A 23,382-nucleotide genomic window follows, 5' to 3' on the forward strand; every position below is an offset into this window, starting at 1 on the left:
GCAGACTGGTAATCTGAGTATGTTAGCTAATTTTTCGGGAAAAGAATATAAGAAAGTCGAACTTCTCCGATATTGTTGCGGAATGTGTATATCCGCATAATATATGACTTGAACTCTTTGCGAAAATACTGTGAATTTTACTGCATGGTTTTGACTATTTATGCATTTTCTGATATTAATTTAAAATATATTGGTCGACAAAATCAAGTTAAAATCTGTGTATCACATCGGAATGAAATATTTATATATAAAATTACCTGATTAACGTATTGAAGACGAATAAAGAGTCACCTCTGTTTCGGAAATATATTATTTTAGTCCTTCCAAACAAGAACACTTTTGTTTACAATTTGACAAACTTAAATCTGCGATAAACTTGTCCTTGAATTATGAAATGTAGCCTAACTTCATACTCCGAGATTACAGTATCTCTTATTTAATTGTAATTTGGGAACCGTTGGACTAGACTGCAAACTAGACTATAGATGCATATATTATGTAGTATAACTATATATAGTATGTTGTTACCAACCAATAAATAACAAAACAAACAACAAAAATAATAATTATCATTAATTTACGCAATTGCTTGAATTTCAATTAAATGTCACAAATTTGTCTCAGATTTATATTTTATAAGAAATAAAATAAGCGACTATTTACATTTTTGTATGAGGTGATAACACTCTTTTTCAGAAAATAAACAAAGAACAGCTGTCATTGACGCTGTTTGATCTTACATTTGGTTTGCAAGATCAAATAATTATTTTACCAAAATGACGTAAATTATTTGACTTTTGGTGTTCACATTGATGAAACAATGAGAAAATATTTATTTGCCAGTAAATCAATTTGTTTTATGAAAATCATCCGCATTGCTGTTTGTTAACATGAAATATTTTATGTTCAGATTCGACAATCAAAGTTTTTTCCATCGTGTTATATATTAATATTATACACTTTTATTATAAAAATTTAATTTTAAACCTAATAAAAATAGTTAAAATTAAAACAAATTGCCAAATTGTTTTTTTCTTGCATGAAAATATACGAAAATATACTGTGGCTGCAAAACATGTGTGTGTTTGAACCAAATTATTTTTGCACTGTTTGATAAAACAATACCATCAAATATTTATTCAAGTCTGAACATGAAATAAATATTGCATTTGTTTGACGCAACTTTATAAATATTTTATAACAAATATTTGGACCAAATATTTTACAGGTCTGAACTTAGCTTTAGAAAGATCAAGAGATACAAGCACACTTAAATTATTAATTATTGAAGCTCAAAACAACCAGCACAATCAAGCACTACCTCATCACCAAAAAAAAAAAAAAAAACATTGTAAACTTGGATCTAACTCTATCGTTATTGAGAATCTTGTATTTGCTATTAATTAATGTGTTCACGACGTCGTACACCATCGTACAAACGCACAATTAAATTTACTAAACGGTTGACTTTATCTAACTAACCTCGAACAAGTACAGGAAAAAACTTCGAGAGCATAAAGTGTTAGCGGCATCATAAGATAGTAAACTAGTTTATACAGAATATGCATAGGCAAATACATGTTAACAGAGTAAATTCTACGTATGATAAATCATATTCTGGAACATAAAACATCAATATGTTAAGTGAATGAAAGCCTGCTATCCAAAATAATACCTAAACATTTAATGTTTTTAGCAATTATAATACCGATACCATCCAAGATAATTCTTAAAACAGGAAAAAATCGTATGGTAGGGCCAAATATAGTAGCTTTGGTCTTAGAAGGATTAACAACCAAATAATTTAAGGCAGTCCACTCAAGAACACGCTCAAGAAAAAAAATAATATTATTTTCCAACATATCAGGAAAATCCCTACTGCTAGTTAACAATAAAAAGATGTCATCGGCAAAAATAAAGCATTCACATAGAGATGAGTTAATGCAATCGGGGAAACTGTTCATATACAAAATAAATAATAGAGGACCTAAAACTGATCACTGAGGAACACCACAGGAGAGGAAACGAAGAGATGAGCGTTGTCCATAAGTCAACAAACTGTGATCTGCCAACCAAATACGAATAAATTACACGACGAGCAGTAAGAGAAAAGTGTAGCTTATCCTTAAGCTTTTTAATCATCATGAAAAAACATATTGAATTAAAAGCCTTAGAAAGATCAAGAGATACAAGCACACTTAAATTATTAATTATTGAAGCTCAAAACAACCAGCACAATCAAGCACTACCTCATCACCAAAAAAAAAACATTGTAAACTTGGATCTAACTCTATCGTTATTGAGAATCTGTATTTGCTATTAATTTCCTTTTCAAAAGTTTCCGACAAATGGCATTTAGCTTAGCGGCAGCAGAGGAGTAGTGATCATTTAAATATACACGGCTGGCAATGTCAGCACCAATGACGTCAGGAACAGTAAGAGACCAAGAGCTAATGTATTGTTTCATGATCTTATCACGCAAAGAAACTCTGTTAAATTTAATCAAAATAGCTTTACGATTATTGAAGTAACAAACATGATTAATATCATTACTAATAAATTATCATTCTAATAAATTAGTAATTTATAAAGAAAAAATTAATTAAAGGCAAAAATGATCAGCCGTATAAAAATTGACGTTTACTCTGGCATAATGTTGCCAGATCACTAATATTTTGAAAAATAGAGGAATTTTCGATGTACGGAAGTAAAAGCTAAAAAAGTATGTGTTTTATCTATAAACACTTGCATATATTCGCCGCCATTATTGATGTTTTCTTTTGCTTTATAACAAGATGCCGACAAGAAATGTAAAACAGCATAAAGTTCCCTACGTGTGCTCCTGCAAAAAAAAAAAAAAAAAAAAAAAATACCAAATCCAGTCGTAATGTTGGTTGTGCATTATGTGGATTATACTTCTACATTCAATGTGTTGGAATTACTGAAGATCAACATGACGCGTTTCATAAAAATAAAGTGGTATTTTCATATATATGTCGCCAATGTAAAAGTGACCATAAAGGAAACACACCAACGAATTCTAAAACATCGCATGATGATCTGAACTAGAGCCTACATAATTTAACAGCTGATCTTGAAAGGCAATTTGAAGGACAAAGCCGTACATTTGAACAACAAGTTTATACAATCATTGCTGCCCTTGATACAAAAATGGTTGAATTATACAATAATTTCCGTGAAGAACATAAAGAAATTATTGAAAACATAAAAAATGATATTACACATAATAACAATATGTTAAAACAAGTTGATACAGCTGCTTGCAAACGCATACTTAATCTAGAAATGCAGAACAATGTATTACAAAGAAGATTAAACAGATGTAATATTGTTATAAAAGGTTTATCTCAAAATATTAAAGATCTGAGAACTGTTTTTATTAAAATTGCATCGGAATGTAGTATGTCACTATCCAATGTTGATATACTGCACATCACATATTTCAGCAACTATAAAGCTGTAAAAAGCTGGTTAAATTTAATTCGGTTCAAAATCGAGGCCAAGTAATGATGAACTTTTCAAAAATTAAATTTATAAGACGTAAGGATGTTGAAGGTGGCAATTCTGAAGCAAAAATATTCCTCTGTGATCATTACACTCCGGCTGCTGCCAACCTTGTTGCTTTGGTTGTTAAACTTCGAGAAAAGAAGTGTATTCTAAATTATAAATTTATCAACACCGATATTCCTAAGGATAAAGTTACCAAATAATGTAAGGAAAATTGTTATATATATATATATATATAATATATATATATATATATATATATATATATATATATATATATATATATATATATATATATATATATATATATATATATATATATATTATATATATATATAATATATATATATATATATATATATATATATATATATATATATATATATATATATATATATATATATATATATATATATATATATATATTTTTTTTTCATATTTGTAGGAAAAAGTTAATTAAAAAGAAAATTATAAAATTTAAAATTTTTAATGCTGATAAACCTAAAGTTCTAATTTTCCATAAAGATAACACTGAAAAACTTATGAATTTTGAAGAATGTATGAAGTTTATGGAGAAATAGTGTTTATTATCATATACAAATTATTTAATCATATATTTATACCCTTTCATTTATTATGATCTTGTTTTTTAAAGGTCTACTTTCATTTTGATTCTGTAGGCGAAGATTTTTTTTTTATGGAAAAGAGTTATATACTTATTTTCTTATATTTATATCCTTTTACTTATTATGATCTAGTTATTTTTAAAGGTTTACTTTCATAAATTTATCGATGTAATTTTTCCTTTTTACGCTTTTATTAGGCAAGTTTTTGATAAATAAAAATACAAGTTATTTTTATGTTCATATCTTTTATTTATTATAATCACGTTATTTTAAAAGTTTAAAAGTTTACTTTAATTTTCGCATGCAATTTTTGATTTTGTAAGCCTTTAGACGATGATCTTTTAATGAATAGGGTTTTAATTAATGATCTCTTCTCATATCTAAATTTATTTAGTAATACATATTTATGATCACTTGTTTTTACCTTAATTCAAATGAAATCCTTTATTTTCTTATTTCTAAAATGCTTTATATTTTTACGAATAATTGTTTACGGTTGGTTCCCCAGCCAGAAATTTGTACTTTTTATTGTTATCATTGATGTATGACAATAATATTGGTCAAACTGTTAGTGACAACTTTGCACTTAAAAATAAACTAAATGAATTAGAAAATTGTTTAAATTTCGGCCATATAAATTGTCGTAGTATTTGCCCAGCAAATGGGTCCAAATTAAGTGAATTACGTAAAATTTTAGATAATTGCTATTTGGATGTTGTTGGTATTTCAGAGACGTGATTAAAACCATATATTTCCAATAAGGCCGTTACTATTTCTGGATACAACTTTCACAGAAATGATCGACCAGTTAAAAGCGGTCGTGCTGGTGGAGTCGGTATTTATGTTTCAAGGAAAATTAAAAGTTGTGTGGTCTTTAAGGCAAAAGATTACAATGTATGTGAGTCTATCTTTATAGAAGTTGGTTCTGACAAGGGAACAGTTGTAGGAGTAGTATATTTGCCAAATGGAGGTAGAGATGGCATCAGTAAATTTGAAGAGTTACGTGAACATTTATTTCTACGTTATAATAGAGTTATTATTGTTGGAGATTTTAATCTCAATCTTTTTGACATATCTAAAGCTAATCTCGTTAGAACTTTTTGCAATCAAAACAGCCTATCAATACATCATAATAACATACCCACCCATTACGATATAAACCACAGTTCGTCATCCCTCATTGACTATTTCATACTTGGTACTGATGTAAACGTAAATACTTCCTGCCAATTTCAGTGTCCTTCCGTATCAGATCACGCATTTATTTTTATATCAATTGCCTTGGACTTGTTTTGCAGAGAGAATGTTATTTATGTAAGAGATTTTCGTAATATAGACGGATGGATTATATGTTTTTATGATTCTTATGATTTCTTATCAATATATGAAACTAATGATGTAGACACCCAGGTGATCATATTAAATACCTTTTTAAATCAGGCTTATACATTTGTTCCCACAATTCGTCGTAAAGCTATTGTTAAAAAGGATGCTTGGATGAGAACTAGAGAAATAATATTTGCAACATCGTTGAGGGACCTTGCATATCGAGGTTTCTTAGAAGATGCAAGTGATGTAAATTGGCGCTCTTTTTGTAAATACCGAAACAAAGTAAAAAGCATTATCAGGAAGTATAAAAGAAGAAACTCTGAAAAATTGTTAAATGGTAAATATACATCTGAGCTATGGAGGACTCTTGATAATGCTGGGTGTCTTGGGCTAGAAAGTGTTGCTCTAGCACATGATGTAAATGAGGTAAATAATTTCTTTGCTATGGTTTCAGGGGGCGATAGCACTACTGTTGATTTTGATAGTTTTGGGAATGATTTTAGTTTTTCCTTTGACAATGTTACAGAGGTTGATATTGTCTGTGCTTTATCTAAGGTTAAATCCAACTCGATTGGTGTTGATGGCATCCCTCTAAAGTTTATAAATATTATTTTCCCTATGATTTGCAGGTATTTTCTACATATAGTAAATAGCATAATTACCACTTCTACTTATCCCTCGATTTGGAAAGTTTCGAGAGTTGTACCCATACCCAAATCAGGGTCCGGTTCTTCTATTCAAGATTTAAGGCCAATTTGTATATTGCCTGTTCTGTCGAAAGTTGTAGAACATATACTAAAATCGAAGATGTTAGAATATTTAGAAGGAAATAGTTTACTTAATAACAATCAATATGCTTATAGAAAAGGGTATAACACTTCACTACTTTTGATGGAGATGACCGAATTTATAAGAAACGATCTAAATAGGGGAAAGGTGGATTTGTTAGTATCTCTAGATCTATCTAGAGCATTTGACTGTATTGACCGTGGTAGAGTCGCGAAAAAGCTTCACGATAAATTTAAATTTTCTAGGCATGCCTGTAAACTTATATATTCATATTTGTCAGAACGTTCTCAGTTTGTTGATATTGATTGTAGTATCTCTAGGACTTGTGATATGAACTTAGGCGTGCCACAGGGCTCAGTCATTGGCCCACTTATTTTCATTTTATATCTTGATGACCTTATAGAAAAAATAAATGATTTACATATGTGCAAGATATTTGTTTTCGCAGATGATGTGCATATTATATTAGGGAATGAAAAGCAATTTTTAGATGTCTTAGAAGTTAATACAAATTTCTGCCTAGATAATATATCATCTTGGATGATTAGGAATGGTTTTACCATTAATCTCTCAAAGACCAAGTATATTATTTTTGGTAATACTTCTAACCATAACTTTAATATTCAAATAAATAACTGTAGTATAATATGTGTTGAGCAATTACGTTGTTTAGGAATAATTAATGATAATAAATTAGATTTTGGTAGTCATATTGCACGTTTGCAGGCGAGCATTATTTATACACATCGTCGATTATACAATTCGGATATTTTTCTACCGCTACATGTCAGGCGTAAGGTTGCTTTCGCACTATTAATGTCGAAATTAGAATACTGTTTAGAAATAATATCAGGCACTAATTTAATTAATTTAAATAGACTTGAAAAGATATTCAATATGATAGTGCGTTTCGTTTTCAATGTTAAAATTAGAGAACATGTAACCCCTTATGTAATTCAGTTTTTGGGCTGCACATTCCGAAATTTTTAGATTACCGTTTATTGTTTTTCTTTTATAAGATAATTTTTAATTCATCACCACCAAACCTGCGAAACCTTTTTAACTTTTCTAGATCCACCAGAAATGTTCAAATTTCAATTCCCCAAATATTTAAATCTATATTTGAACACTCTTTTCTGGTGAGAGTTGCCCGTCTCTGGAACTGCCTACCACCAGATCTTAGGGTGTTTGCAAATTCGGCTAACATATTCAAACATAAACTATATTTGCATATGTGTGAGTCATCATAATCTCCTTTCTTATATTTTTAATATAAACATTGTTGTTACTATCATGGACCTTACTTTATTGTTATTTATTCTTTACAAATTTGGCAAATTTGGAGGCCCCCCTCCTATATTTAATTCCAACTTATTTTAAGTAATTAAATTGTAAAATTTGAATTTTTTTAGATGTAAGCTCTGTAATAATGTTTTTTGGCCAAATATGGCTTCTTTTTATTATCTGAATTGAAATAAATAAAAAAAAATAAATAAACAACACAATAAAACCAACCTACATCAAAATATACGAACAGAATTTACAAAAACAAAACAAAAAGAAAATACACAACTCAATGACGCCAACAGCATCCAAACAAAAAATACACAGCTGAATAAAAACAAATACATCTCCACACGCACACGTATATCTTTATCCAGTTCGCAGTGTTGTTGTTGCTTTTTTAACAAAGCATGAAAAAACAAGTAATACTTCTATTTTCGGATGTGCCGAATTTTATATACCCTTCACCAAGTATGTTTAAAAAAACAGTTTTTATTTATTTTGTATTTCTGCACACATGTCACACATAACATACACACAAACAAATATAAACTGTAGTTGTACTGTAATACCACCGTCACACTGTAATACCACCCTCAAACAAATATGAGATGTATTACCAACATATTACTGCTTTATCTCCTTGCTCTTGTTATACCCACTTACCTTTGTGAGAACAGAACAGCATCCAAACATACAAAAAAATACACAGCTGAATAAAACCAAATACATCTCTTCACGCACATGTATCCAATTCACAGTGTTGTTGTTGCTTTTTTAACAAAGCATGAAAAAATGTGGCTTTTTTGATGAAATTTTCAGAGGTTGTTTCGGATTTTTGCTCATATCTCCGTTATTTACAGACCGATTTTGCTGATTTTAAATAGCGATATTCTCGAAAGCATGTCTAACTGAATTATTGAAGATTCGGATCTCGCCGATATCTGGGGACCTCTAAAAACTGATTTTAACAGACAGACAGACGGACATGGCTTAATCGACTCCGCTATCTATAAGGATCCAGAATATAAAAACTTTATAGGGTCGGAAAATTATATTATAGAAATTACAAACGGAATGACAAACTTATATATACCCTTCTCACGAAGGTGAAGGGTATAAAAATGTGTTTTTTTGGTGAAATTTTCAAAGGTTGTCTCGGATTTTTGCTCATATCTCCGTTATTTATAGACGAAGGTGAAGGGTATAAAAACGTATATTTTTTAAAATTGGTGTTTGTATATTGGTCTAAAATATTGAGAAATATGTTAGGAATATATGAAACAAAAAGCGGAATCTATAAATTCATATTTATTAAAAATAATTAGGTTGTTTTTAAGTTAAAGAAATTGCATGTCAAAATAATAGCACCACTAGTGTTCAAATGTTAAATAAAACTATATTACCAACATATTACTGCTTTATCTCCTTGTTGTTGTTTTTATGCTTTTATTTATAATTTGTTGAGGAAATTTTCAGATTTTTACCCATATCTCAGTTATTAATGAACCGATTTTGCTGATTTTCAATAGAAAACTTCTCGAAAGCATGTCTGACAGAATTATTGAAGATTTGGATCTCGAAGATATCTGGAGTCTTCAGAAATTTGATTTCAAGAGACAGACGGACATAGCTCAATCGACTCCGCTATCTATAAGGATCCAGAATATATATATACTTTATAGGGTCGAAAAATTCTATTATAGAAATTACAAACGGAATGACAAACTTATATACTTACTTAATAAAAAACAAAATACACAAGGCAATTAAACCAACAGACACTTAAACATACATAACGAAAAACACAGAAAAACAAAATAAACAACGCAATAAAAGCAACCTACATCCCAATATAAGAACAGAGTTCACAAAAAGAAAACAAAAACAAGTATGAATTTATAGTCGGACATTGTCGACCATATGATACTTTACACCCGTCAGTATGTTAAAATTGTGGATTTTTTACATAAAGCATTTAATTTGTTTTATTGTGAAATTTTTTACTTATTGTTTTTTTTGTACAAGAGGGCTCATAGGGGAGAAGGGGTAAATATGGGCCTATCCTTATAAATTTTGGTAAACGAATTTACGTCTACTTCAAAGTCATTTATGTAGATTTTGATCGTTTTATTAGTAATTATAAGTTAATATTGACCTTCAAGTCATTTTTTGAAGAGGAGTTTGTATGAGACCCGATCTCTATAAAAATTAGTATTGTCATTTATTCTATAATTCTATTAAAATAATTTTTGTTGATTTTTGTTGACATTATAAAACATTTAACGTAATTGTGAGCCTAAAGGCCCAATTCGGGGGGTACGGTTGTATGGAGGCTAGGAAAAATAATGGACCGATTTCAACCATTTTCAATAGCGTTCGTCCCTGAACCAAAAAAAGAGTATGTGCCAAATTTCATCAAATTATCTTGAAAATTGCGACCTACAGCGTTCGCACAAGGTTTACATGGACACACAGACAGACGGACATAGCTAAATCGACTAAGAAAGTGATTCTGAGCCGATTGGTATACTTTAAGGTGGGTCTAGGTTCAATATTTTTGGGTGTTACAAACTTCAGCACAAACGTATAACACCTTCCCCACTTGTAGGGTATAACAAAATACATAACTAAATGAAGCCAACAGCATCCAAACATACAAAACAAAATACACAGCTGAATAAAACCATAAACATCTCCACACATGTACATTTTTTCCAATTCATAGTGTTGTTGCTTTTTTAACAAAGCATGAAAAAATATGTATTTTTTGATGAAATTTTCAGAGGTTTTCTCGGATTTTTGCTCATATCTCCGTTATTTATTAACCGATTTTGCTGATTTTAAATAGCGATCTTCTAAAAAGCATGTCTAACAGAATTATTAAAGTTTCGGATGTCGACGATACCTGGGGTCCTCTAAAAACTAATTTCAACAGACAGGCGAACAGACGGACATAGCTTAATCGGCTCCGCTATCTATAAGGATCCATAATATATATACTTTATAGGGTCGGAAAATTATATTAAAGAAATTACAAACGGAATGACAAACTATATATACCCTTCTCACGAAGGTGAAAGGTATAAAAAGAAAATGTTTTAATAAGTTCATAATTTGTGTAGTTTTGTGTCAGATTGACTTAAAAGATTATTATTAGCTTGTGGTTGCGTTGCCCTAGGTCAATGGGCGGCTCGCAACCCCTTTTCATTAAATTCACCAAATTCTGACATCTTCCTGGAAGGACGGACAACCATGCCTGTTCCACAGTGCTCCAAAAAATCATAATTTTGGTTGGTTTTTTGAGATATCTTTTTGTTCACATTGGCATACAAATTCTCGATTGACATTAAAAAGGAACTCTGCGCAGGCCTCTCAATTTCAGCGGCTCTATTGTCCAAAATTCAGTTTTTGACTTTTCTTCGGATGTTATATGGGCCATTCTATTATTTCATGACGGAAATCTGTGGAATATCATCAGATGCATTTGGCAATATAATTAACATATAATAAATACTATATGGGTAATGGGTGATATATCATAGAACGGAAAGCGTCAAAATACTGTATTACTAAAAGAGCTATATTTTGAGTAATCTAAATGGGTTTTAACATACTTTAACATTGTTATTTCATTCTTGTTTTCAAGAATAGTGCTTTATTTGAGCTGTAAATTTTTCACATAGTCACCTGGATATAGATTTAGTCATTTTTAACAGATACATTTTTTATTATTTTTTCAAGTTCCAACAAAACTGGAGTTACCTTAATTTATAGTACTATGCCTCTAATCATTTAACAAAAATTAGCTGTTTGAAGTTCATGAATTTTGATTTAAATTTGTAATTATTTTATTAAAATCATTTTTGTAATAATTTCACTTATTTCGACATTGCAGTACGCGAAATAGCCTGTTATTTTATATCAAATGCTTTAATTCTTAAAATTCGAATTTAATAATTAATTATACAAGAAGCAGCTTAACTATCTTAATGTTGTAATAAAATATGTATTACTTTGCTTTTTTGCCAAAAATACATTTATTGGTGCTATTATTTTCACAGGTCCAAATTGACGTACATAAGCGTTTGGACGTATTTTTTATAAATTTACTTATTAATTTTGCATATTTATACCCTACACCACTTTTGTGGGGAGGGTATATTGGGTTTATGCTGATGTTTGTAACATACAAAAATCGTCCTATACCCACCTTAAAGTATTCCAATCGGATTAGAATCATTTTCTGAGTCGTCCGTCTGGCTGCATGAAATTTGGCACATACGCTTCTTTTGGCCCAAGGACGAAGCCTATTGAAAATGGTTAAAATCGGTCCATTTTTTCGACTAGCCCCCATACAACCGTACCTCCCAAATAGGGCCTTTGAGCCTATAATTAATTTAAATGATCTATTATGTCAATAAAAGTCGACAAAACTTAGTTTTATAGAACTTTTTGGTAATGATCGGGCTTCATTTAACCCTAGCCCCCATACAAACTCCCCTTCAGAAAATGACTTAAAGGTCAAAATTCACTTACAAACATTAATGACACTTTTAAATTCTACATAAATAATATTGAAGTAGACTTAACTCCCCCTACCAACATTTATAAGGATAGGGCAATATTTTCTATTCCCCTTTGAGCCCTCTTGTAAAAATCTCTTTTTTTTTGCAAAAAAAAAAAATTAAAACAAATACTGACTGGTGTAGGGTATCATATGGTCGGCTACGCCCGACTATACATTCATACTTATTTTAACTTTATAAGAGTATAAACTCCTAGTAACAATATTACAAAATAATGGAAAAAAATGTTGACGGATAATAACGTAATCAAAAAATTAAAATCGAACTGCGAAGTGGTGCTTTTATTTTGACGGTAACTGTATGTACATATGTATATGCCAACTAGTTTTGTTTTATTAAGCAAGATGTTATACCCCGTTCAGACGATACAATTATTCATCGTTCAAACTCTCATTCATCATTCAACTCCCAATTATGTACTGAATGACATGATTTGCCATACAAAATTTCAGTTGCGAATTACAAAAGCTGTACGTAGTTCAGTTTGAATTACGTATGAATTACAAATGAATGAGAGTCATCTATAATTTTTATCGGGTATTTATCATAATCAGCTGTTTGTTTTCATTGGTTGGAGCCAAATAAAAATACTGATTAATACTGAATTATATTTATACCCCACACCACTATAGTGGGAAGGGTATTATACGTTTGTGCTGATGTTTGTAACATACAAAAATATGGGTCCAATACCCACCTTAAAGTATACCGATCGATTTAGAATCATTTTTTGAGTCGATTAAGACATGTCCGTCCGTCTGTCCGGCTGGATAGATGTCCATGTAGACCTTGTGCGAAAGGCCTCCAGGCCTCCATTTTTTAAGATAATTTGATGAAATTTGGACCAAGCATGTTTTTTGGCACAGGGACGAAGTCGGTCGAAATCGGTCCATTATTTCACCTAGTCCCCATACAACCGTACCAAATATTCTATTATCTCTCTAAAAATTGGCAAAAATAAGTTGTATGTGAGTATAAATGACACTGCAGATTTCCGTAAGGATCGTCCCTTATTTGATCCTAGCCCCCATACAAGCCCCCCTTCAAAAAATGTCTTAACGTCTAAAATTGACTTGTAACCATTTGTATCGCAATGAAACTCAACAAAACTAACTGTTATTTAAAAATATATCCTTTTCCCAAATTTACCGAGGATCGGCCCATATTTGACCTATATAAAGCCTCATTTAGAAATTTTAGTTTTTTTTATCAATAAATTGCTTAAATATTTTGGAATTATGGTAATATTCAACGTAAAAATTTCTTTATAAAAAATAAAAATTTTAAAAATATGCTAAAGGTGTAGGGTATTATAAGGTCGGCCATGCCCGACTATACTTTCCTACTTGTTAATTATATGTATTACTACTTATTGATCTCAGGTTTTTATTATTACTATGTAATATTGTTATTTTTGGCCGCGAAGGCTTAATATTACAAAATAAATAAATAAATAAAATTATTAATTATTAATAGAAAATACATAACTTAATCTGTTAAAATAATGTTACAAACGTATGTTTTTATCATACGTACGCACTAATATAAAAAAATAATAATAAATGAAAAGACAACATGGCGATGAACTGTCAAAACGAATAATGGTTGTGTTGTAAAAACGGGTTAATTGGTTTCGTCATTCAGATTCCGAATTAAGTAATTCAACTGGTCGTGGAAACATGGTATTAAAATTAATTAAATTTTTCTCAGCACAAAAACATAATGATAATGGGCGAACTCATGTTGATCAATTTAACTTTTCCTCATTTTACAATAATAATGTAAATTAAAAACTTAATATTTTAAACTCTCTTCTGTACGAATTGTATCAGTTGTTCCGATTATTAGATTTAAAATTAGGAGGAAAATTTGCAGCTAGGTCTCTTAGAAATCGTGCTTACAGAAATTTTAGAGACAGTGGTGTGGATGATTTACTTGTTTTTCCATGTATTTTACAGCCGGATTTGCATTTATTTAATATGATAATTACTACATCCCGCGTCGTTCCTGTACCAAAAAGGGACTCCGCTACTGAATTTAGGCCAATAAGCATTTTGCCCGGTATTTCTAAAGTCATGGAACACGATTTAAAAATCCAAGTTCTTGATTATATTTCTCAACACATTCTCATAAGTGATATTCAGTACGCTTACAAAACAGGACACAATACTACTGACATGCTTATAGGTATAACAGAAACTGTCAGAGATTACTTAAATAAAAACAAGTGTTGTGTCATGGTTTCTTTAGACCTTTCTAGCTTATAGGTATAACAGAAACTGTCAGAGATTACTTAAATAAAAACAAGTGTTGTGTCATGGTTTCTTTAGACCTTTCTAAAGCTTTTGACCGTCTAGATCATTCAGTTCTTATTCCTATGTTAAGAGAAAAGTTTAGGTTCTCTGTAATGGCTTGTAGACTTATTAATTCTTACTTACAAGGAAGGCCTCAATATCTTAGTGTACAAGAAATTTATTCGGACATTGTCAATATTACATGTGAAGTCTTTTCTTTTATACATGAATGACTGCACTGAATGATTTGATTCGAACTTGGGGAGTTTCCTGATGTTTTGGAAGCCATTATAAAATTTACCCTTGATAGTTTTTATGATTGGATGATACTGATAAGACCAAGGCTATAATGTTTCGGACAGCTCGTAGTAATTACACTTATCCGAAAATTGAATTATACATCAAACAAATTGATTATGTTGATTCTATTAAATGGACCAATTTCTGAAATTTGATGAACAGATTGATGTTGTTTTATCTCGTTTAACTTTTACACTCAGACGACTATTCCACTCTGATTTATACTTGCCCACAAAAGTTAAATTTACCCACGCAGTGTTAAAGGCACATATAAATTACTGTATTGAGGTTTACACTGGTGTCAGTTCTCTTATCTTAGATAGGATATTTTGTGTGATCAAGGGAATTGTACGTGTTGTCTATTGTATTAAATACTATGAACACATATTTAATGCTATGAATAACTTTTTATCCTGTTCTTTCAATTGCACATAAACTCCGTAATTTAATATACCTTTATAAAATCATTAAATACGGCACACCATTATATCTTCAAAAAAGATTTATTTTTCTAGATCCACCAGAAATCCTCAAATTATCTTACGCTTGTAAACTGTTCTGTCTATGAACGATCATTCATTGTAAGAACTGCCAGATACTGGAATATCTTACCTAGTGATCTTAGAAAGTTTACTTGCAGGTTATTTCGTAAATGCCTTCTTGATCATTTAATTTATAATAGTAAGTGTTATAGAATGAGCGTTAGCACTGATATGGAGTCTAAAACAAATTTTATACAGCATATCGAAAATTTAGAAGCATACATTTCATTTTTATATTATAATAATTTTTAACCTCAGTAAATTTTATTATTTTTTATAAATTTCACTAGCTTTTTGTTCCCGGCGTTGCCCGGGATTTTAAATGATTTATAATATTAAATCTATAGATCAATTAATATTGTCTTGGCTTTTTACCCCTGAAATTAATATGTCGAAATTTAAATCTACATTCAAAATATATAATTCTGGACAACTTTCAAATAATTAACTAAAACCACACATTTGCACCCTTTGGGTTTGAGTGGTAAAAACTTACCTTTAAAATTAGCAACAAAGCAATAAAAATATTCATTCTTAAAATTTCGGATTTTTAATAATTTACTCCTTTAAAGCATGGTTTATACTCTTTTAAAATTGAGAAAGCTTAAACCAAAATATATTTCCTTGAGGAGCCTTTACATGAACACACTTTTAAAAAAGTAAGAAGAATTTTTTTGTGTTTATACGATTGGTATACAACTTTATTAAGTTTACATAAAATACATCCCTGATTTAATGCAACGAAGATTTTCCATCCGTATTTTTTCTGAATGTAGTACGATTTCATTAGATATTGTGTTTAGACGATCCCATCCGTATCCTTCTACATAAAATTTTGTCAGATCATATTACTTGTGTGCTCGTGTGAAGAGGCTTTAGAATAAATAATATTCTCTGAAGTAGAGAAAAAATGTACTAATTTTCCACTTTCTGATTCATGTTTAAAAAATGTCTATTTCCAAAACAGTCTTGAAGTGTGTGGTTCAAATTTCATAAATTTCGGTTCAGTCGTTGTCATAATAAGACGTAATTGCATCACAAAATGTAGCAAAAATACAAATATTACCTTTGCAGTTTAATTTGTCAAAAATATTGATATTTATAAATAAATGAATAAAATAAAAAAATAAATAAATTTAATTATATTTTAACTCACACAAATTCAAAAACTTCATATTATTACATTAAAATGGACTAGGTTTTAAGGCATTTTTTGAGTATAATTTTTAATATTAGTTTAAATTTTTTTCTTGTAGATGAAACAATTAATTTATAATTGAGATTTTGAAAAATCTTCCATATTTTTAAAGTATTTTAAAATCAGGTTTTAAGAAATTATCAATAATTACTACTTTTGAAAAAGTGCACTATAACTACATATAAAAACATCTTCATTTATTTGCAAAGAAATAGTATTTTGCTAGATCGTACTATACAGATTTAAATTGTATTGATATAAGTGTAAGAAGGCATTTTAAATAATAATAAAATATATTGGTGGTAGTTTTTGGTGGCAGTTTTTCGAATGTCGAATATATTTGACATTTAACTTTGATGTTCTATAACTCACTAGGGAGAACTCTAATTCAAAAAATTATATTTTCCCCAAATTCAATTATCTTAAATATGAGTTTTCAAGTTTTTTCACGACATAAATTATTTTTGATCAAACTTTCACAGCGGAACTTTTCTAATGAAAATTTATAGAACTTTATAAAGCTAAATCGAAAACAATTTCGCGTTAGAATATTTATTTTCCCAATTTTTGAACCAGTTTTGTTCCAACTTTCGCAACGCAGTTTTGCTAATACATATTTCTGAATTTTTAGAATGCTAAATCGAAAATATTTTCGCATTAAAATAGCAAAAATAAATTTTTATGCACAAAAGAATCAATGTTTTCCGTTTAACGTCGTTTTCACCCATTTTTTTATCCCTTCTAGTCCAATTTTCGGACTAGACTCGCCTATTGACGCTTCCAGACATATATCTTTCTATGTTCCAAATTTAAAGAAAATCGGGTAATCCGTTTAGGCGTGATTGAACAAATAAACAAACTTGCAAGGAAATTTATAATATATATTGGGATATTAGGATTGTACTAATTTTGAATTATATACTAATATGTTAAATAACAGAAACATTTAAAAAAATACATTAAGATATATTTGTATGTTTTCTATTCAAATTTTATTTACAACTCAACAAAATATTTAAAAATTCAAAAGCAAATTAATTCTACAATTTCTATGAAAATATGATTAACAAAATTTAAAAATATAAATGTAAATTAACACAAAGTAATTATATATATCAATTCCTCTGCGTTAATTTTGTATTTACTGCTGATGAATTATTGGCTGCTAATATTCTTATTCTCATAGATTTTTGAACAATTGAATTTATTTGATCTGAAAATTTAATTTGAGATTTCCTTTTCTATTATAATTATTATGACCAGCAGGTTGATCTGAAACGACAGAAGGTTCAGCATTATTATGGGGAGGATGTAAATTAGTTAGTTCGTGAGCTCTGTTAAAATCTCTGTCTGGTATTTTTTTTGAATAGTAGGAACGGATTTACGTATTTGGTTTTGATGACGTTTATTAGTTTTATCATCAGTTGTCCTAAGTAAATATAACATACTTCCTAATATTTTTAGAATTCGTGCATCGATCCAACGTTTAGATTTTCCATATAATCTTGCAACCACATTATCGTTTGTTTTGAACTTAGATATTCTATATTCATTTGAAATTCTTTCACATGGATTTAGTAAGCTAAACATTATTCTCCTCTGCAGTAAATTGAGGCCCATTATCTGACACTATTACTTCTGGGAGACCTTCAATTGGAAAAATATTTTTCAATGTATTAATTGTAGCAGATGCTGTCGTGGAATTCATTTTAAAATCAGAAGGATAATGAGAAAAAGCATCAACACATATGAACCATGACGAATTTTTAAATGGTCTGCGAAATCTAAATGAATTCGATGCCAGAATTTTGAAGGTTTCGTCCATGAACTGAACTCTTTTGTACATATGAACATTTTAAAATTAAATTTTCAATTGCATTGTCTATTCTATACTACTCGATGACTATCTATTTGTAGTAAAATAACACCATCCAGAGTTGTTAAGTTTTCTCTTTTATTAAAATAGGGCTTTAAAATATCATCAACTTGTTCAGGCCAACCTTCTTTTATAAATTTCAGAATTTGGGATAGTAGTTTATCCTTTTTTGTGCAATTTGTGTAGCATCTTCAGGAAATGAACATATTTCTTCCATTTTATCTAGTCCAATATCAATTTCTGTATCACTTTCCAATGGTAACCTTGATAATGCATCAGCATTTTGATGATTATTGGTAGATTTGTATTTAATATCAAAGTTGAATTCGGTATGCGGAATGTATAGGTATCGACTTTTATGTATTGAAAATTGACACGAGAGGCTTGTGGTCAGTAATTAATGTGAATCTCCACCATAAAGATATTCGTGAAATTTCTTTACTGAAATAAGCCAAGAGGGGATTAACAGTTTGTTTGAAATCAGCGCAAATTCTGATTTTAGAATTAGGTTTGCTTCTTCCTTAAATTGTTGAAGTGCAAATAAAATAGGTCTTGCTTTTGAAAACTTTGGAATGGCATTCTCCTTCAAATACAAATGAGCTTTTAATCATATTGCAACAACCTAATGAATTTGAAAACAATTTATGATATATTTTTTAAATATTTTTCTCATGCAGACTTTCCAACTGGAAAATATCATTAGCACATTTAAACGCATCGTACCGATCAATGCCGAAAATATTTGATCCATCATATGTATTGGCCACTAACAATTTCAAAGGTTTGGTTTCAGAATCTAATGAGACATACACCTTTAACATACCGAGAACAGGGATATTTTGATTACCTAAGAAATAACTTCTTTTCCTTTCGAATTAAAAAATTTTTAATTTGGTAACAATGCTCAGAATCAAAGACAACAAACTCTTCAGAATTCTCTATATTATTAACATTTTAGATTTACATACCGGGGCTATGTGACAAGATTTTTCACATCTGTGGCATTTGGCATTGCGAAACTTACAATTTTGTTTTTTTGTGATTTTTGAAACATCCAGAACATGATGGCAATTGATTTCAAGGTGATATTTTGCTTGATATCTTGCTAGTTTGATTATTTTGTTGCTGGTACTTTGGATTTTGATTTCTAAATTTAACTTGTTGAACTTCTTGCGGAAGGCTGTTGTTTCTTATTGTTTCCAATGATGATTGCGTTGATTCATAGGTCTCTGCTATGTTGATTACTTCCTCCAAAGATTGGTTTTGTTTTTGTAAAGCGGCAGTTCTTACAATTTCATGTGACGTATTTAAAATAAGTGCATCTATTATCATTTCATCAACGTATTCCATTTGACAATTTTTGCATGTAAATGAAAAATTTCTAGATAATCCCTTTAATTCAAGTAACCATTTTCCATAAAACTCACCTTCTTGCATCAATCTGTTGTAAAACTTAAATCTTGCTGCGTGAATTTTCGATGCATAATATTGTTCCAGCTTACAAATTATTTCCTGAAATGTTTTGGTTTTTAAGTTTTTCTGTTCCGAACAAATTCTTGCCAATTCAAATAAATCTTGACCCATCCACGATAAAAAGTAGGATTTCATTTGCTCGGCGTCTTGGACATCGTACTCTTTAAAATGTTCTTTAGAGTTGTGTTAACGTTATTTATATAACGTGCAAAAAAATCTTGTTGTTGTTCAAGCAATTGTTGTGCCCAAGTTTGCTGATCCTTGTGCAAATTGTTTTTCCATTTTTATAAAAATTTTCATCGTCGCCAATTATTGTGTATGTTATCTATTCAAATTTTATTAAATTAAAACTACAATTTCAATGAAAATATGATTAACAAAATTTAAAAATATAAAAGTAAATTAACACAAAGTAAATACATATCAAGATACGTATGTAATACGTTGTTGGCTGCAAAGGCTTTTAGTATTACTGATAAATAAATAAATATTTCAATAATAACAAGTAAGAAAGTATAGTCGGGCTTGGCCGACTATATGATACCCTATGAATTATGAATATTAAATGTGGTTTATTTTTCATAATGATTCCGATTTATTTAAGCAATTTATTGACGAAAAACTTATTTTCTAAAAGAAGCTTTGTGTAGAGGATAGGAGCAAATGTGGACCGATCCCGATAAAATGGGCTGAATAGATTTGTATTTATATGATATTTATATAATACATGTATTTACATAATATTTGTCTGTGCTAAATTTAATATCAATAATAGTGCTAATAAATGAATTGCGGATATTCAAGTCACTATCTGAAGGGTGTTTTTGTGTTGTGAAGCCCGATCATTTCGAAATTCGGCAAGGTCATCAAGGCTTGTATAAAACTTAGTTGTGCGACATTCATCGAGATATTTATATTATACATAATTATGAGCTTCAAAGTTCTTTTCGGAGGTTTCAGTTGTATTGGGGCTAGGTGAAATAATGGACCGATGTTAACCATATCCAATAGGCTTCGTCCTTGGGCCTTGACTAGGTAAGAACCTACAAAAAGGGACTTTTTTGTTCTACAAAAGGTACTTTTTGAATTTTCTATAATATTAAACCTAGAAACATGAAATCAATTATGTGAAATCAATTAAGTCAGAATTAGGGATGCCAATCGGGACTGGTTTTTAAAAGTCCCGATATTCGGGATTTTTAAATGAATCCCGGAATACCAATATCGGCATCCGGGATTTCTAAATCCCAAAAAACCATTTTCTATTTCATATTACAATATAAATATACATTAAGGGCGGGTTTTTCAGATAAAGATAATCTTCATTCTTTAGTTAAACCTAGTTTAATACATGTTTTGTGTTTTTCAGTAAATAGTAACGTTACTTATTATCTTAGTTTAACTGAGCGTACTTGGCCAATTAAACTCAAGTTATAAGTGAGAAAACACAATTAACAAAAACAATAAAACAATGATTTCGGAAGAACAAAAACTTGATATTTTATGTAAATTGCAATTTTCTGTTTTGTTTTGTTTTATTTATTATTGTTTTAAATGTTTATTTAACATTTTTCCAAAATTTTCCATTTTACAAAAGTATTGTTTGCAAAAAAACAGCTGTTCATTGTTTATGTTTTTGAGTAAAAACTTGGCAGTACTAACAAAGTTAACTGAGCTTAAATCTAAAACTGAAAAACACAATCATCGGTTAAAGTCCGCCAAAATCTGTTTCGAGTTTAATCTAACAGCAAGTTAAGCTTAGTTTAACTGAGGAGTAAGAAACCCGCGCTAAGTATGTGTTTACTAATAGAGAAAGCTTCACCATAAGCACTTTTTGAAATTTTTGGAAAACAAATTAATTTGAAGTACTAGAAACTAAATAATAAAATAGTTATTCAAATACAGTGCTTTCTAGATACACCACTTATGTGACCAACCGTCTTGAGCTGCATATCGGATATATGGTTTTCAATTATCATCTCGCCATCTTATTAACAGGTTGACTGCCAGTATAGATTCTTATATACCCATATACTGAACTCTTCTATAAAATATTAAATTATTGTGAAATACGAATTTATAATACCAATAAAATATATAAACATTCATACATATAGAAGATTAAAATGTAGATATATATATTTAATTTCAATCAATTTAAATAATTTAATTTTTTAGTGAAACAAACATTTTTTTCTTTTTATTTAGATTAGTTTTAGCTGTTTTAAGAGAAGATGTAAATAAACTATGATGAAAATTTTAAAAAATATTAATTTGGAAACATCATTTCATTTAAGGGGATTTTTCATATCCGTATATCCATAAAAAATTAAACAGCCATGAGCTCAAATACTGTGAATGTAGTATATAGCTTTAAAAATAATGCAGTTATTAAGTGTGAATATAACATAAATACCTTATTTGGGAAGGCAAACAGAGCAACAACTCCTAATTTCCCTATTTATGAATGTTTCCTAAAAAATGAAAACAATAACAAAAGTAGATTTTTTGTTCAGCATCAACATGATGAAGAGCTGCAGGAGGATTTGGAGGACGAAGCTGATACAATTGGGCCAATTAATACTAAAAGATTAGGTATAAGTTGGCGGAAGCAAACAAACATGCAAATACGAAAACGTCACTTAATGGCAAGAGATTGCACAACAAATAAGAGCAGCAATTCATCCTCCTGCCTAATAAGCGACCAACGACCACTTACATCAAGGATTTCGATAACACAACGCAATGAAGAAAAACAACTATTCTTGCAATATAGATTACTCAATTCAAATATTCGGTCAATTATATCTGAAAAGGAATCCTTATCACATTCTAATAATAAGTCGTACAACTCAAATTATCTTTTAGAACTTGAGGATACAGAAAACACAAAAAAATGTTTAGAGTTTAAAGCTGATGATAATAAGGGAAATAAGCTTTTATTTACCAACATGCAAAAGCGATGGCGTCATCACAAACATCGCACAAGGAACTATAGCGCAATCCTTAATTTTATCATGCTAATACTCTCATGTCCATATCTTCAGCAGCGAAAATGCAAATTTCTACATGTTTTATTAGCTATACTATTAACATTTACACAGTATACTGATACCATACAAGGTTTGCTGGTGTCGAAATCATCAACAGCTATAGGTTTAGATTTGGGTTCCACGAATTTCGAAAATGTTAGCGATATACTAGTATATAACAATACCAATAACAGTGCTAGTAACAGTAGTAGCAACAGTATTAGCGATAGATTAACAAAAAGTTCTTTTAATTTGGAGCATGACGGAGGAGAAAGAGGAGAGACATATCTTTCCGCTAGCAAAAGTCTTATTATTACATCATCTACCGAAGGTGTGACTTCTGGTGGAGCATATCTGGATAAATTGGATAACTTGGAGCGAAGTTTAGCTGCAGTGTTAATAAAAGTCGCGTACGGCACTACTTCAACTACCAAACGTAGCATTCCCGAAAACAGTTATGTGCCAAGTTTAACAACAATAGCTACACCTTTACTCACTACTTTAAGGTATTTTTTGTTGATT

The 23,382-nt window shown here is 29.8% G+C and overlaps 2 protein-coding genes across 8 annotated transcripts in view; one reads left to right on the top strand and one right to left on the bottom strand.

The window, feature by feature from the left end:
• The window catches only part of LOC111680620, a 56,654-nt gene that overhangs the window by 25,171 nt on the left and 8,101 nt on the right, over positions 1 to 23,382 (top strand). For 2 of the 7 annotated variants that reach the window (XM_046950857.1, XM_046950858.1), the window contains 2 exons: positions 22,037 to 22,064; positions 22,126 to 23,366. In XM_046950857.1, coding sequence (XP_046806813.1) covers positions 22,168 to 23,366 — 1,199 coding nt within the window. In that variant the 5' untranslated portion in view covers positions 22,037 to 22,064; positions 22,126 to 22,167. Of the gene's footprint in view, positions 1 to 22,036; positions 23,367 to 23,382 lie in introns of all 7 variants that reach the window. The other 5 variants (XM_046950853.1, XM_046950854.1, XM_046950856.1 and 2 more) reach the window with 3 other exon arrangements.
• Positions 19,288 to 20,120, bottom strand: LOC124419896. The gene is made up of 2 exons (XM_046950861.1): positions 19,783 to 20,120; positions 19,288 to 19,677 (listed from the first exon to the last, which is right to left on the bottom strand). Exons 1-2 carry the CDS (start codon positions 19,961 to 19,963, stop codon positions 19,433 to 19,435), a joined length of 426 nt encoding a protein of 141 aa, XP_046806817.1. The 5' UTR covers positions 19,964 to 20,120; the 3' UTR covers positions 19,288 to 19,432.

Source organism: Lucilia cuprina, chromosome 4 (assembly GCF_022045245.1).
Source record: "Lucilia cuprina isolate Lc7/37 chromosome 4, ASM2204524v1, whole genome shotgun sequence".
In the NCBI taxonomy this organism is placed as follows: Eukaryota; Metazoa; Arthropoda; class Insecta; order Diptera; family Calliphoridae; genus Lucilia; species Lucilia cuprina.

What these genes read in the sequence shown, in the direction of transcription:
- LOC124419896 (XM_046950861.1), bottom strand. Translation starts at nt 19,963, where the DNA reads ATGAAATCCTACTTTTTATCGTGGATGGGTCAAGATTTATTTGAATTG. An exon ending in CAACAGATTGATGCAAGAAG is followed by an intron (nt 19,678 to 19,782) that starts GTGAGTTTTATG and finishes AAATGATAATAG; the next exon opens with ATGCACTTATTTTAAATACG.